This window comes from Arctopsyche grandis, chromosome 3 (genome assembly GCF_051622035.1).
Source record: "Arctopsyche grandis isolate Sample6627 chromosome 3, ASM5162203v2, whole genome shotgun sequence".
In the NCBI taxonomy this organism is placed as follows: domain Eukaryota; kingdom Metazoa; phylum Arthropoda; class Insecta; order Trichoptera; family Hydropsychidae; genus Arctopsyche; species Arctopsyche grandis.
Genome location: NC_135357.1, coordinates 26535885 through 26548675, shown reverse-complemented (window position 1 = coordinate 26548675; position 12791 = coordinate 26535885). Strand labels below are relative to the sequence as shown.

General features: G+C 34.4%; 1 protein-coding gene across 1 annotated transcript in view; it reads left to right on the top strand.

Annotated features, from left to right (window-relative positions):
* The window catches only part of LOC143909179 (uncharacterized), a 420517-nt gene that overhangs the window by 402102 nt on the left and 5624 nt on the right, over positions 1–12791 (top strand). The window contains 3 exon segments of the mRNA XM_077427082.1: positions 1516–1726; positions 5732–5743; positions 11884–12009. Coding sequence (XP_077283208.1) covers positions 1516–1726; positions 5732–5743; positions 11884–12009 — 349 coding nt within the window.

Here is a 12791-nt window from a genome sequence, read left to right as displayed (position 1 = left end):
GTCACAAAAATCTGCCTGTGTATAATTTGTATTAATTATACACAGTAATCTGAAATTCATAGATGTCACTATGATTATTATTTCTGATTAATTGTTATATTCTATATATTCTGATTGTATACATATGTATGTATTACTGTATTTCTGATTTCTGATTGTTTATGTATTTCATTAACGTACACCCGTCGCATTGGAGCAAATCTGTAATGGCGAGTGTGTATTGATTTGTGACAGTAAAATAAAATAAAATAAAATAAAATAAAACAAGAGAGCAAAAAAGCAAAGTTTTTCTAAGAAATTAACAATGGTGAACACTTTTTTTGTGCGAAAAGCATCCATCGAACGCCGATCTTTGGTCATGCGTGCTTTTTCCAGGAATCACGGCGTTTTCAGTCTATTTACAAAGCTAGAGTGCAAAAAAAAGGTTCTTCATAAAATTGAACAAAGCAAAACGAACAATTAACAATGAACGGCACGCTTCCGGTCCTACATCTAGTCACGACTATGAACCAATAATCCGCATTATACACAAAAGTACCAAATAAAAATTCTGATATTAAAAATTATATACTACATTTAATATCGAAAGATAGACGTATAAATAAAAACAATGGTCGGCGAATGTATAAAATATCTTTAAAATCGTTGAACGTTAAAATATGTCGATGACTTCCTTGATTGTCTATTAAACGATCGTGTTGATGGAGAGATAACAGTGATACTCCTTTATTCGCATGTACACATTCATTCCAACTGAATCGGCCTGGTTAACCTCCTAAGGTAACGTCTCGGAAATTAGTCGATACCAACTTCGTTTGTAAAATATGTAATGTTCGTCCTTTAATGGTAGATCTGTGTTTTCAACTTTATATTTTCAAAATTTATATTTTATATTAATATTGTACACGTGCAATAAAACGGACAATTTAATTCAATAATTACAAGAAACTTGCAAATTGAAATCAAATCTGAATTTTAATTTCGGGAACGAAGGGAATAATATGGCACACACCTTTGTTCCGCATCGGTCGTTTTGTTATGCAAAACAACAGCAGAGAGATGTAGAGGAAAGGGATAAGGGGGGGGGGGGTTTCAGTCGCACAGAAAAAATATTAAAAAATGCCCCGCCGAAAAGGTCGGTCGCTGTAAATTATCAATATGGGCACAGTCCTTTGGGAACACCCGGCCTCGATGTGTTAAATTAAAACATCGCCAAGTACGCTCAGTCGAGGGGGTGGCAATGCACCTCCACACCCTCAACTCTCCCCACTTCCATGGTAATAATGGAATATTCACATTTGGCATATTTGATTTATCCCGTCGAGCCTTCACCCCCATCGTCCCGCGTGCTAGCCTCCCCCCCCCCAGGTCGTGACGTGTATTTGCACGATTTTTTTTTTCAATTTTTTCTGTGTTTGTTACGAGGGTGCTACATACTTCTGAAAAATATTATACAATGATCCTATGCTATTCAATTTTCGACCGAAATGATGATGTGATTGTCGTTGATTTCAGGCTACGCTGCTGTGAGTCCTCACCCTGGATATGGGATGGCCCAGCCAGAGTATGCAGGCAATGGATATGCACCCTACCAGTATCAATGTGGAGGTGCATACCCTCCTGCATATCCACCCCCAGCCCCCAGTGGGTACTCTCCAGGAGCCTGCTACTCCATGCCGCCCCCACAACACTTGCCACCGCACGACAAACCTCCTAAGGACCCCAGGTTAGATCTTCACCCTACATACATGTTTATTACTATTCTGATTTCGTTTCCCAATTTCAACAGTGGCTTTCCACTCAAAGTGGGTGGAAATTCACTAATTGATGCAAACTTGCTGTGGCGTTTTTTATGAATTGAGTAACCAATGGTTGTATAAACTGGTGTACGTTCTACATATACTGATTATTTGGATATCACGTCTTATGAATAATGAAAGGTATGGTTTTTGGAGGGTCAAACATTGATGATCGATATTTTACATACATACAACACTTAGGGGTGAAATTCTATGAAGCTGCTTCAAAAAGTGAAGGACTCGTTCAATTTATACGTAATTGTGTCATAACTAGACATGGGCTTCTCGTCAGAATAATTACCAGGGCTGTGAAATCGCTTCAAAATTTACCGACTCCGACTCCGACTTGAATGATTTTAGTAAAATCGACTCTAATCGAGCTTAATTTATTAAATTATTATTAATGAATAGGTATAAATAAAAAGTAAGTAGATTCTTAGTGTATGTTTATGAATTCCGAACACGAGAAAATCAATTGAATAAAAAAAGTATGAGAAACATTCGATTTTGGCCACAACACATCAAAATTGGTGCTGGCAAGAAATTCTGTACTATGTATATTTTCTGTTATTTGATTTTTTCCTTATGTTCATTTTATATATAGGTACTATTTTTCATCTGTTTTTTTATTTGCTTTATACTTTTCTGCTTTTGTTTTTTTACTTTTATTTTTGTTTTCTTATGTAGGCCATTGTTGTGCATTTGATATGTCACAATGGTCCAAATTTATAAAATAAATAAAATACGTGCAATTCAACGGTTTTATTTATAATGTAATTTAAATTCACGAAGAAATTCAAAATTTCAATTTATTAGTGGATTTACTTCAATAAAATTAGAGACTAGTTAAAACATACCGTAATTCTATTAATTAAAGACAGTAATAAAAATCCTTGTAAAAAGGAGTCAGAATCGGTTGATTTTTTACGACTCCTTCGCCTCCACAGCCCTGAAAATAGCAATGGACCGTTCCTGCACTGTTCGAAGCAAGAGAGCAAATAAGATTTTAAAAACATATTTTTCTAAGAAATTAAAAATAGTGCCCTAACAACCAACCTCTATTTGGTCATAACATTGTTCACGACCTCAATGATTTTTAAAACAGGGGAGGGGAGTTTTGAAATCTGTTTTGATTCATTTGAACGATCAATATACAAAACAGTAGTAACATATTTTATGATTCTTTGATATGATTTGCATTTTACCAAAAGATTTTGTTTTGAATATTTTGAAAAAAAATTGTTAACAAGTGAACGAATTAAATACACTGTATATTTGAAATAATTACGGACTGAATGCTAAAATAATTCTAAAATTTAAACAAACGTTTAAATTGAATTTGAAGTAGTTTTCCGTACAATTTTTCATACTTGAAAATTTCTCACGTCGAGTGCCATCTGTGATTTTTTATTCAAACTTTGTAGTAATTTCTAAGTTTAGTTATAATGTGCGTACAAAGATCTAAATTTATGTACACATAATACACTTTTATTGTTTTTATAATTTATTCAACGTTTTTTATATTGTTACATATTTACATATATTTCGCAAAAATATATTGATCGTACTACAATTTTGAAAATAAAAATTTTAACCTGTAATGGACATGTAACGAGTTGTTCGTCAAGCTATTGTCTCTATCAAATTCCTTCTAATTTACTACACTTGAGACTGAACGGTAAATTTTGATTGGTAGCTCGATCTTGTGTGCATGATATGTGAACCGCAAGAAAGTTTTGAACATTGCAATGGCATAAGCGCACTTATCGTGTTTGTATTTAAATACACACGACTTTATCAAAAACCGGAAGTGTTCGTCATTATTTCAAACGACAAGGAATACTAATGGCAACTAAAAACAGTACTTATAAGCATTATGAAAAACGACGACCAAGCTAACGCATATGTGGTAAAGACGGATGTGATGCCTAAAATGCGAGAACAGATGTTAACATCTGCCACCTTATTCCTACAATATATATGTATATATGTACCTATATAAACTTTACTTGTAAATATTTACGAAAGGAAATACAATGTGTTAACCCACAAAATTAATGTAAAATCAAATAAGTTTCTTATAAACTGCACGTTTACACATACGTGACTTTGCTATTATCAGTTTTTTATAACCCCTTGCACAATGAAATATACGCTGTAATTCTAATAAGCAGTTGTTGCAACTGACATATATGTAATTGTTTGCGTCGTAGTATTTAAAATGCCATTTAAACTTGTTCTTCGCCCAAGTTCATCAAAACATAATTGGAAAAACTATCATATATTCTGTCAAAACACAGAAATAGTCCAATAAGACTGGCATCGATTTACAAATATATTTGTATATATGTGAGAATCACTGGAAATAAAAATTATTTAATAGATAACATATCCTGAATCTCTTCGGACAAATGATCCATGCATGCAGATACATATGTATGTACATATGTATGCAGGGACATCATTTCAGCTTTTGACCAGTAAGGAATGACTTTCTAGGGGGGGGGGGGGGGTAATATATTTAAAAAATGAGTGTATATGAATTTTAATTATTTTTTTTATTATTTTTTTATTTATATACATATTTTATCAATAAAATTAATAGTAAAATAATTTAAAAAAATCTATAAAGAAATTTGGGTATAAACGCATATTTAAGTACAAAATAATCTCCTGACAATACATTGAATGTTTTTTTTTTTAACTAAAAAATATAAAATTAGCATTGAATAAATGTTGAAAACTATAATGTTATTATTATATTAGCATTTTATTTACAATACCATTTTATTCATAATAATACGTTAAACAACGTGGATAGTCCCGTTCAAATATAGGGGGGGGGGGGCGACTGCATACCCCAGACCCCCCAAATGACGCCCCTGTATGTATGTAGATGATCCGTATGTACTGAACGCAGGTACGGATTTAGAAGTGAGGCCCTAGGTTATTTTATAATACATGTGAGGCCCCTCCCAAACTCAAAACGAGACATGTCCAATATAAAAATGAAAATTTGGTTCACACGTATTTTTTTTTCTGGAAAAAAAACAAAATTGATAAGCTTGGTATGCATTTTTTGTTTATATAGCAGTCATAAACTTAATGATAAAACGTTTTTCATGATTAGTTAAAAATTATGAAAACGGATTTGTTGGGTTTTGATACTAAAGGTCACATATTAATATTCGGAATCATCGTAAACTTCATTGAGATGAAATTGTAAGAAATGAAAATTTAAAGAATGCATTTCCTATGATTTAATTTTAATTATAAAATACCAAATTTGACATAACATCCGACGATTGATTCCAATACTCACTTTTTTCACAGCAATACTAGATTTTGAATTAATGACTGCAAAAGCTAAAAATCGGCAGAAATTGCACATATTTTTAAACGCTTAAACGAGAGTAAGCCAAACAAAAATCATTGCCATATTCAAATTATGTGGGTCAAACTTAGTAAAGATTGATTAGTCTCCACGCCAGTTAAAAAACGTAATTTTTTGTTGCTCACTATAATTATTGCCTAAATTATTATTTTAAATGAACATATATACATATGTATATATATATATATATATATATATATATATATATATATATATATATATAAATATATATATATATATATATATATATATATATATATATATATATATATATATATATATATATATATATATATATATATATATATATATATATATATATAAAACCCCAGGGGAAGATAATATTCCCATCGACTTACTAAAATGTGGCGGCCCCCCCCTAATTAATATCTTAGCTAGGCTTTTCAGCAAATGCATCCAGAACCAAGCTATACCAGAAGGATGGAATAACGCAACTATCATTTTAATACACAAAAAAGGCGACAAAAGCGATATCAAGAACTACCGACCCATTAGTCTACTTTCAGCGGTCTACAAGCTCTTCACGAAGGTTATTACAGAAAGGCTGAAGAATATCCTCGACGAGAACCAACCTATAGAGCAGGCAGGGTTTAGGGCAAATTTCAGCACAATGGACCACCTCCAAGTAGTTGGCGAACTAATCGAGCGCGCCAACGAATATCAACGGCCACTGTGCCTAGGTTTCGTCGATTATGAGAAAGCCTTCGATACAGTTAGTCATAATGCAGTACTTAACGCTCTAAAAACACAGGGAGTGCCGGAACCCTATGTGGGACTGTTAGCTACAATATATAAGAATGCCACAGCTTCAGTTAAAATTTTTTCAGGTACAGATAGATTTAGCATAGGAAAAGGAGTAAGACAAGGAGATACAATCTCGCCCAAGTTATTCAATGCGGTGCTTGAGGGAGTTTTCAGGAAATTGGATTGGGATACAGCCGGAGTAAGCATCAATGGTCGCTTTTTGAGTCACCTTCGGTTCGCAGACGATATAGTTTTAGTAGCTCGTGATTCAGCTGACCTACTTATCAGACTAACACAGCTGGACAGGGAAAGTAGAAAAGTAGGATTAAAAATTAACGTAGATAAGACTAAACTAATGTTCAATAGTTATTGCATGCCTGATAGCATCCCCTTAGATGATAAACCAGTAGAAGTAGTAAATAATTATTTATATTTAGGTCAAATAATTGACATGTCTGGTAGTAAAAATGAAGAGATAAAGAGACGTATGAAATTGGGGTGGAGTGCATTTGGACGGATGAATGCTGTTTTTAAATCAAAAATGCCACTCTGCCTGAAGAAAAGGATCTTTGATCAATGCGTTTTGCCAGTGATGACGTATGGATGTGAAACTTGGACACTGAACGCCAAGATGCAAAATAAAATCCAATGCACTCAAAGAAGTATGGAACGCTGTATGCTTGGCATAACGAGGAAAGACAGGAAGCGGAACACGTGGGTGAGAAATATGACAAGGGTAGTGGACATAGTGGATAGAGTGAAGAGATTGAAATGGCAATGGGCGGGTCACGTAGCTAGGAGGATGGACGAAAGGTGGACAAAAGAAGTGCTTGAATGGTACCCGAGAGAAGGCAAAAGAGTAAAAGGAAGACCGCAAGGAAGATGGGTGAACGAAATTAGGAAAATGTGCGGAATGAGATGGATGAGTGTTGCGCAAAACAGAGACGAGTGGAAGCGTGTTGGAGAGGCCTTCATCCAGCAGTGGATGGCGAATGGCTGTAAATGATGATGATGATGATGATATATATATATATATATATATATATATATTCTTAATTCCCACGTAAATTCCAATTATGTTTAATCAGTCAATTCAATTATATTATTGCTGTTTTATAATTTGTTAAGATAGTTCAATCTGAACTATTTCAACTATGAAATAACAATGATATGCGATTGGAAGCTGCTGACCAGATATATGTATTTATGCTCCTGCTTAGAATACATACATATATTCAGACAATGCACAAGTCGAAGGAAGACTAGACAGTTGAAACAAAACTCGTCATGCATCACGTATTATGTATGTAATATGTATATCATATGTATGAGGAGCGTTTATTCAATTTACGTACATTGTCCAACTCATTGACGTATGCAACAACAAGGCTGGTTAGTTTATTTTTTGACAGAAAAATAGACACTTTGAAGCGTCGTTGTATTTTCTTTCGACTTTAATTTCAAATAATGTGAATTTTCAGAATATTCATAAACATTTGTTTTGTGGCGTAAACATCTCACACAATATTTACAATTGATATGAATGGCTTCGTAGCCCTCGACGGAGCAACGGCCCGATTAATTAAGTATGTCGTTCAAACAGGTCACAACAAATATTTAACGGCGAAAGGTGTCCATTTTGCTAGTTGCCAATAAATGCTACATGTGGATAGGTATGTTGCAGCTGTGGTGCGTTACCTAATGTCTAAAATTCGTAGCCTCTCGGGTAAATGACAATCCAGGTCACAATTTGCAGGTAACAAACCGGTGCAATGTTCAACCGTCTCTGCTTTTCAAGGTGAATTGTGAGAATGACAAACAACGCCAAATCGAGCATCATCGGTTGATTCAGAATAATTTGCCAGATTGATGGCGCACCCAAATGCACGACACGTGAACGTCAATTACTTTTAAATTAGTTTTTGAAGTTCGTACTTCAAATGTCTGTTGACATTTCTTTTGCCGTCGCAAACGTTGTTGAGTTCTGACATATTAAAGTTCATTAGCTACAGTAGTCTAATATGAATTTGTCTACAAAATAGGCACTTAGCCACAGATATAAACAAAATGAGGTTATGTCAATATTTTATGTGAATATGGAACCTGATCTTTTAATAGTGTTCATATGAAACAAAAAGTTTTTTAATAGGGCATGATGAAATAAACTACTACTTTGACGATTTTATCGCAGAGTTCTAACATTTCGTTTTAAGTTGTGAAACTATATACATATGTAATTGCTCACCTAAATAATTTGTGTAAACTGAAATTACTTTTTATTGTGATATTACTGTTTTGACACGTGTCATTTAAAAAAAAATTAATATTAAAAAACTAATTGAACATTTAATAATTAATTAAAAATAAAAATATTAAGCATTAATAAAAACTTATCAAACTAATTATTTAAAAAGAAATTTGACTAGTTTCAACTCAATCAACTTTAACCTTGTGGCATAATAACATTTTTTTCCAAACTTTTTAAATTTCATTTAATTATTTATTTATTTAAAATTATTTGGAAGACGTGACATATTTAGCTGATGGACCCAAAAAGTTTGTCAATTATAACAACAAAATAAATATAAAAATAGAGGAAATAAAATTAAAAAAATACAATAAGAATATACCAAAAAAAAGAACACACAAAAACCCATAGTTTTTTTAGAAAACCATCAAGTTTATTTTTAATGAAGCTTGGGTTACTAGAAGTTACTCTGAAAAGAAGGAATCTCCCATTTTTTTTTTGTAAGAAATATATTTTTAGAGTCTGGAAGTACGGCTTTCAGACATGTATTTTTTGAAACGTTGAGAAGTTAATCATAAGACAGTTGTAATGGTTAGTTATTATTTTGTAAGCTTCGATTAGATCACCTCTTACTCTTCTCATCTCCAATGTGAAAAGATTCATTATTTTTAATCTCATATCATATGAAAGATATTTAAACCCTGAAGGTACTTTTGACATACTAAATTAAATTAAATAAACCTGAGCACATGCCTAATACTCCCGATGAATTCATATATTTATTAGGGAGGCGGGGAAATTATAACCGTTGGCCACTTAAAGTGAACAGAAACACCGTCGAAAGTATGCACATAAAGTTTTTTTTAATTTTTATAATTAAAAATCGACTGCGGTATTTCCCCTAATTTCAACGAGCATTCTTGAGATAAATTCCTCATTAGAAACGTTCTAGATCAATTTAAAGCTTCCAAAATAAAGTAAACTTGTTTCAAAACGCACAACACACATGTGAAACGCAAAAAAAACTGTGAAAAAGTGAGAAAGAGCGCGGCGAGTAGTCTATGGTGCGCCGCTCCATGCCATAGAGTTTCCGTCACGCTGCGAGTATGTTCACTTTTCGGTTGAATGCAAGTCCGTATGTATGCAGTAGATGTAGATGTAGATGTAGATGTAGATGTAGGCGAGTGGCGAGTTGCGAGTAGCGAACGCAAAGTCGGAAAGTGAGTGAACAACGACAACGAAGCGATCCGAAGTCAGTGAGAGATCGTCGGTCGCGGGGTGAGGATGTGTCGGCTGCCACACTACGAGCGACCGCTCGCTACGCACAAATGTTCCACTACAAAAACAAGTGAGCCCCAACTACCCCAAACCACCCCACGGCCGATCCGCGCCCCCATCGACGACCCCGCACAGCTTTCCACCACTTTCAAACAAACTTTCTTTCGCCACACCAACTATGTACACCGAAAAAAACAACAAACAAAAGTTTGACGAAACACGTGCATCGACCCCTGCACCGAAGCCCTTTCGCACAGCCGAATATAACACACACACAACTAAACGTGTTTAAAGATAACGTCCGCTTATTTTTAGATAAGGCGACGCATACACTTGCCACCAGTTTCGTGACCGAAAATAGAAGAAAAGCCATCTTGTGTAACTCGACCTGGCGCACTTTAAAACTTTTCATGACTTTGCCGAGTGATCCGTGATGTGACGGAGCGGACTCTACGGACGTCCGTGACCCCTTTAGCTTATTTCTGTACGAGCCGTAACTTTTCTCAGCGTACGAACGCGTCAGTGTGTGTGTGTGTTCTCGCGATATGTATATATGCGTATGCGTCGGTAAGCTCTCCCTTTGAATGGCTACCCCACGACAATGGACCAATGTTGGGGAATAATAGGGGAGATCGACCCCACTCGCCGTATTCGTATGTACGTGTGAATAAAATTGGCCGAGAAACTTTTTCTCTTTCGCTTCGGATATGGTCGAAAGGTTTTGGTCTTGGGTTCGAATGTTCAAACTTTACCGTTCGTTGGGACTTAACGTTAGGAAAGTGTGCCATGTGCTCGCTTTTGTTTTTTTTTATTTCTAAACAATATGGCGCTCGTTTTGGAGTGCGCGCGTAAAACTCAAACAAAACACATTAGTGATAGATGAAACTTAAACAGATGTTTGCAGATTTTAGAAATCGTTAGAATCGTTAGAAATATGTAGAAAAAATGACACATCGTTGGAAATATTTTATAATAAGATGAACGTGGCAAACTTTTGAACAATCTTAATGAATAAACAAAATGGCGGGTTGCTAACTAATCAATGTTCGATATAAACTAGAAAAAAAATGTTGATCTTGAATTGCATTTTCTTTTTAATCTAAGACATGTTGTAAGAAATATGTTTTTATACACCCAATCCTAAACAAGTTCAAGTTCAAAAGTTATATTCAAATTATTTTTTTTGCTCTTATATTACACTAAATATCATTGCATCGGTGTTGGCATATTAAGTTCGCACTCGGTCGAATTTTTTTCAAATAACTTTTAAATATATTTATCTAGTGGTTTTACCCGGCTTCGCTCGGTATTTTTTATATAAACCGCTTAAACATGCCTAATGTTATAGTAAACATTCATTTGTTTTTTTATATTAAATTTATTCGAGTCGAAAAAAGTTAATAAAAGTCATCATATAAATTTTGATTTGTTTTCGATGCTCCCACCCAAACCTTACATAGTTACAAATTCTCTTTCGAAATTATATATTTAATTTAATAATATTTATATTTAATTGTTTAATATGAAAAAAATGATAAAAACTACCTACATATAAACAATATAAAACATAAATTTTCAATAGATGGCGCTAAATGCTCAGAGGAAACATTGGTAGCAAGCAGTGTATATAGAAGTTTTTTCTTTCGGTATTATATTCGTACGTTTTGTTGGCAGTGTTTTAGCTGTGACGTACACATGTATGTCGAATCTAAACAACTATTATAGTACGGCGAGCGTTATCTTAGATACACACACAGAGAGAGACAGAATAGCGATATTATATTTTTATACACCCAATCCTAAACAAATTTAAATTCATATTTTAGTCTTAATACATAGTTGAATACTTGCACACATTACCCTACATACTTTTGTCTCCATCATGTATAGAAGCTTTGATATCAATACCTTTTCATTTAACATCACCCCTCTTCATTTTCAATTTGAATATAAATAGACTTACAAAAATGTGAATAGAGATGTTTTAATTTGTAAGATCAAATAAAAAAATTATACACAGTTCTGGTACACTTTAAATTTGGGCAACATTTTTTATGCATTTCATAAGGAAATTTGAACAAAGTTCCAACGTGCTAAATTTTTTGTTATTTAAGTCGACTTAGCAACACGTATGGAATATAAATATTTCACACAAGTCATGCATTTGTATCGAGGAAATAATAAACTTTACTACACACATAGGTATTCAATTATCATATCAGATATTTCACGATAATATTTTGCAACATTATCTATTATTAGTAGTGTTTATCTTTTGCCTCACTACCGGGAACTAAGTAGGTATTTAGTTCACGTTGAAAATGAATGGCAAACACGGCTCTAATGTGATGACTTTCACTTGAATGAGAGTGGCTATAGTAATGGAAAGTATTGCGCAGCACCGTGCGGCGGGGGGTGGCCGGGGCTGTGTCCGGGGTCCACGACAACAAGGAGCTGATACAGTGCCCCACTGCCAGCTGCGACGGCACGGGCCATGTCTCCGGCAACTACGCCACACACAGAAGGCAAGCTCATCTCCCTCAAAGCGCGGGATGGGAGTGGTGCGCCCCGCGGCCGGCCCCTATTCAAATTGCACGTCCTCCGATGACGAATGATTGGCTTCATGGTCCCCGCCGCCGGGATGTGCCGTACACCGCGCTTTCTGGGGCACTCCAATAATGTTGTGGACACAATAATAATAGTCGTTTTATGCTTGTTGCGTGTTCCATTTCTTCCCAACATTAACACACCTGTATGCCGACCTGTTCTCACTTCTAACTTTCATCCTTGTTGCTTTTGCTTGGAGCTTACTTTCTCCCGAGTGACTATTCTTACACAGATTATATGTACGGCTAAAACTTGGCACAAATTTCTTCATGTAATGATACCCTTTATTGTATTCTTCAAAATCAATTTTGGAATTGGATGCAGTTTTACCTAACACAAAACTATCACGCATGCATAATTTTTTGACACCTGTAACTCATCATTCTTTTTTTTGTACTATATAGAAGCAAACTTATTAAGTTTTGATGATATTTGCACCAGTAATAATGATAATAAGTTATTTCGGTGGTCCGAACCATTGCATGTATATGTTACAGTCCAAGTGTTCACTCCAGTTCGTTCATGAATATACTATAAGGTGATCATTTTTTTTCAGATTCAACATACATTTATTTATTAATAGTTTTGGACCATTGTGGCATTACAGGAAGAACCTAATGCGCCACAATGGCCTACATTTAACAAAGATATAAATACAACAGAAAAATTAGAAAGCAGAAAACATGGTAAAATAAAATAA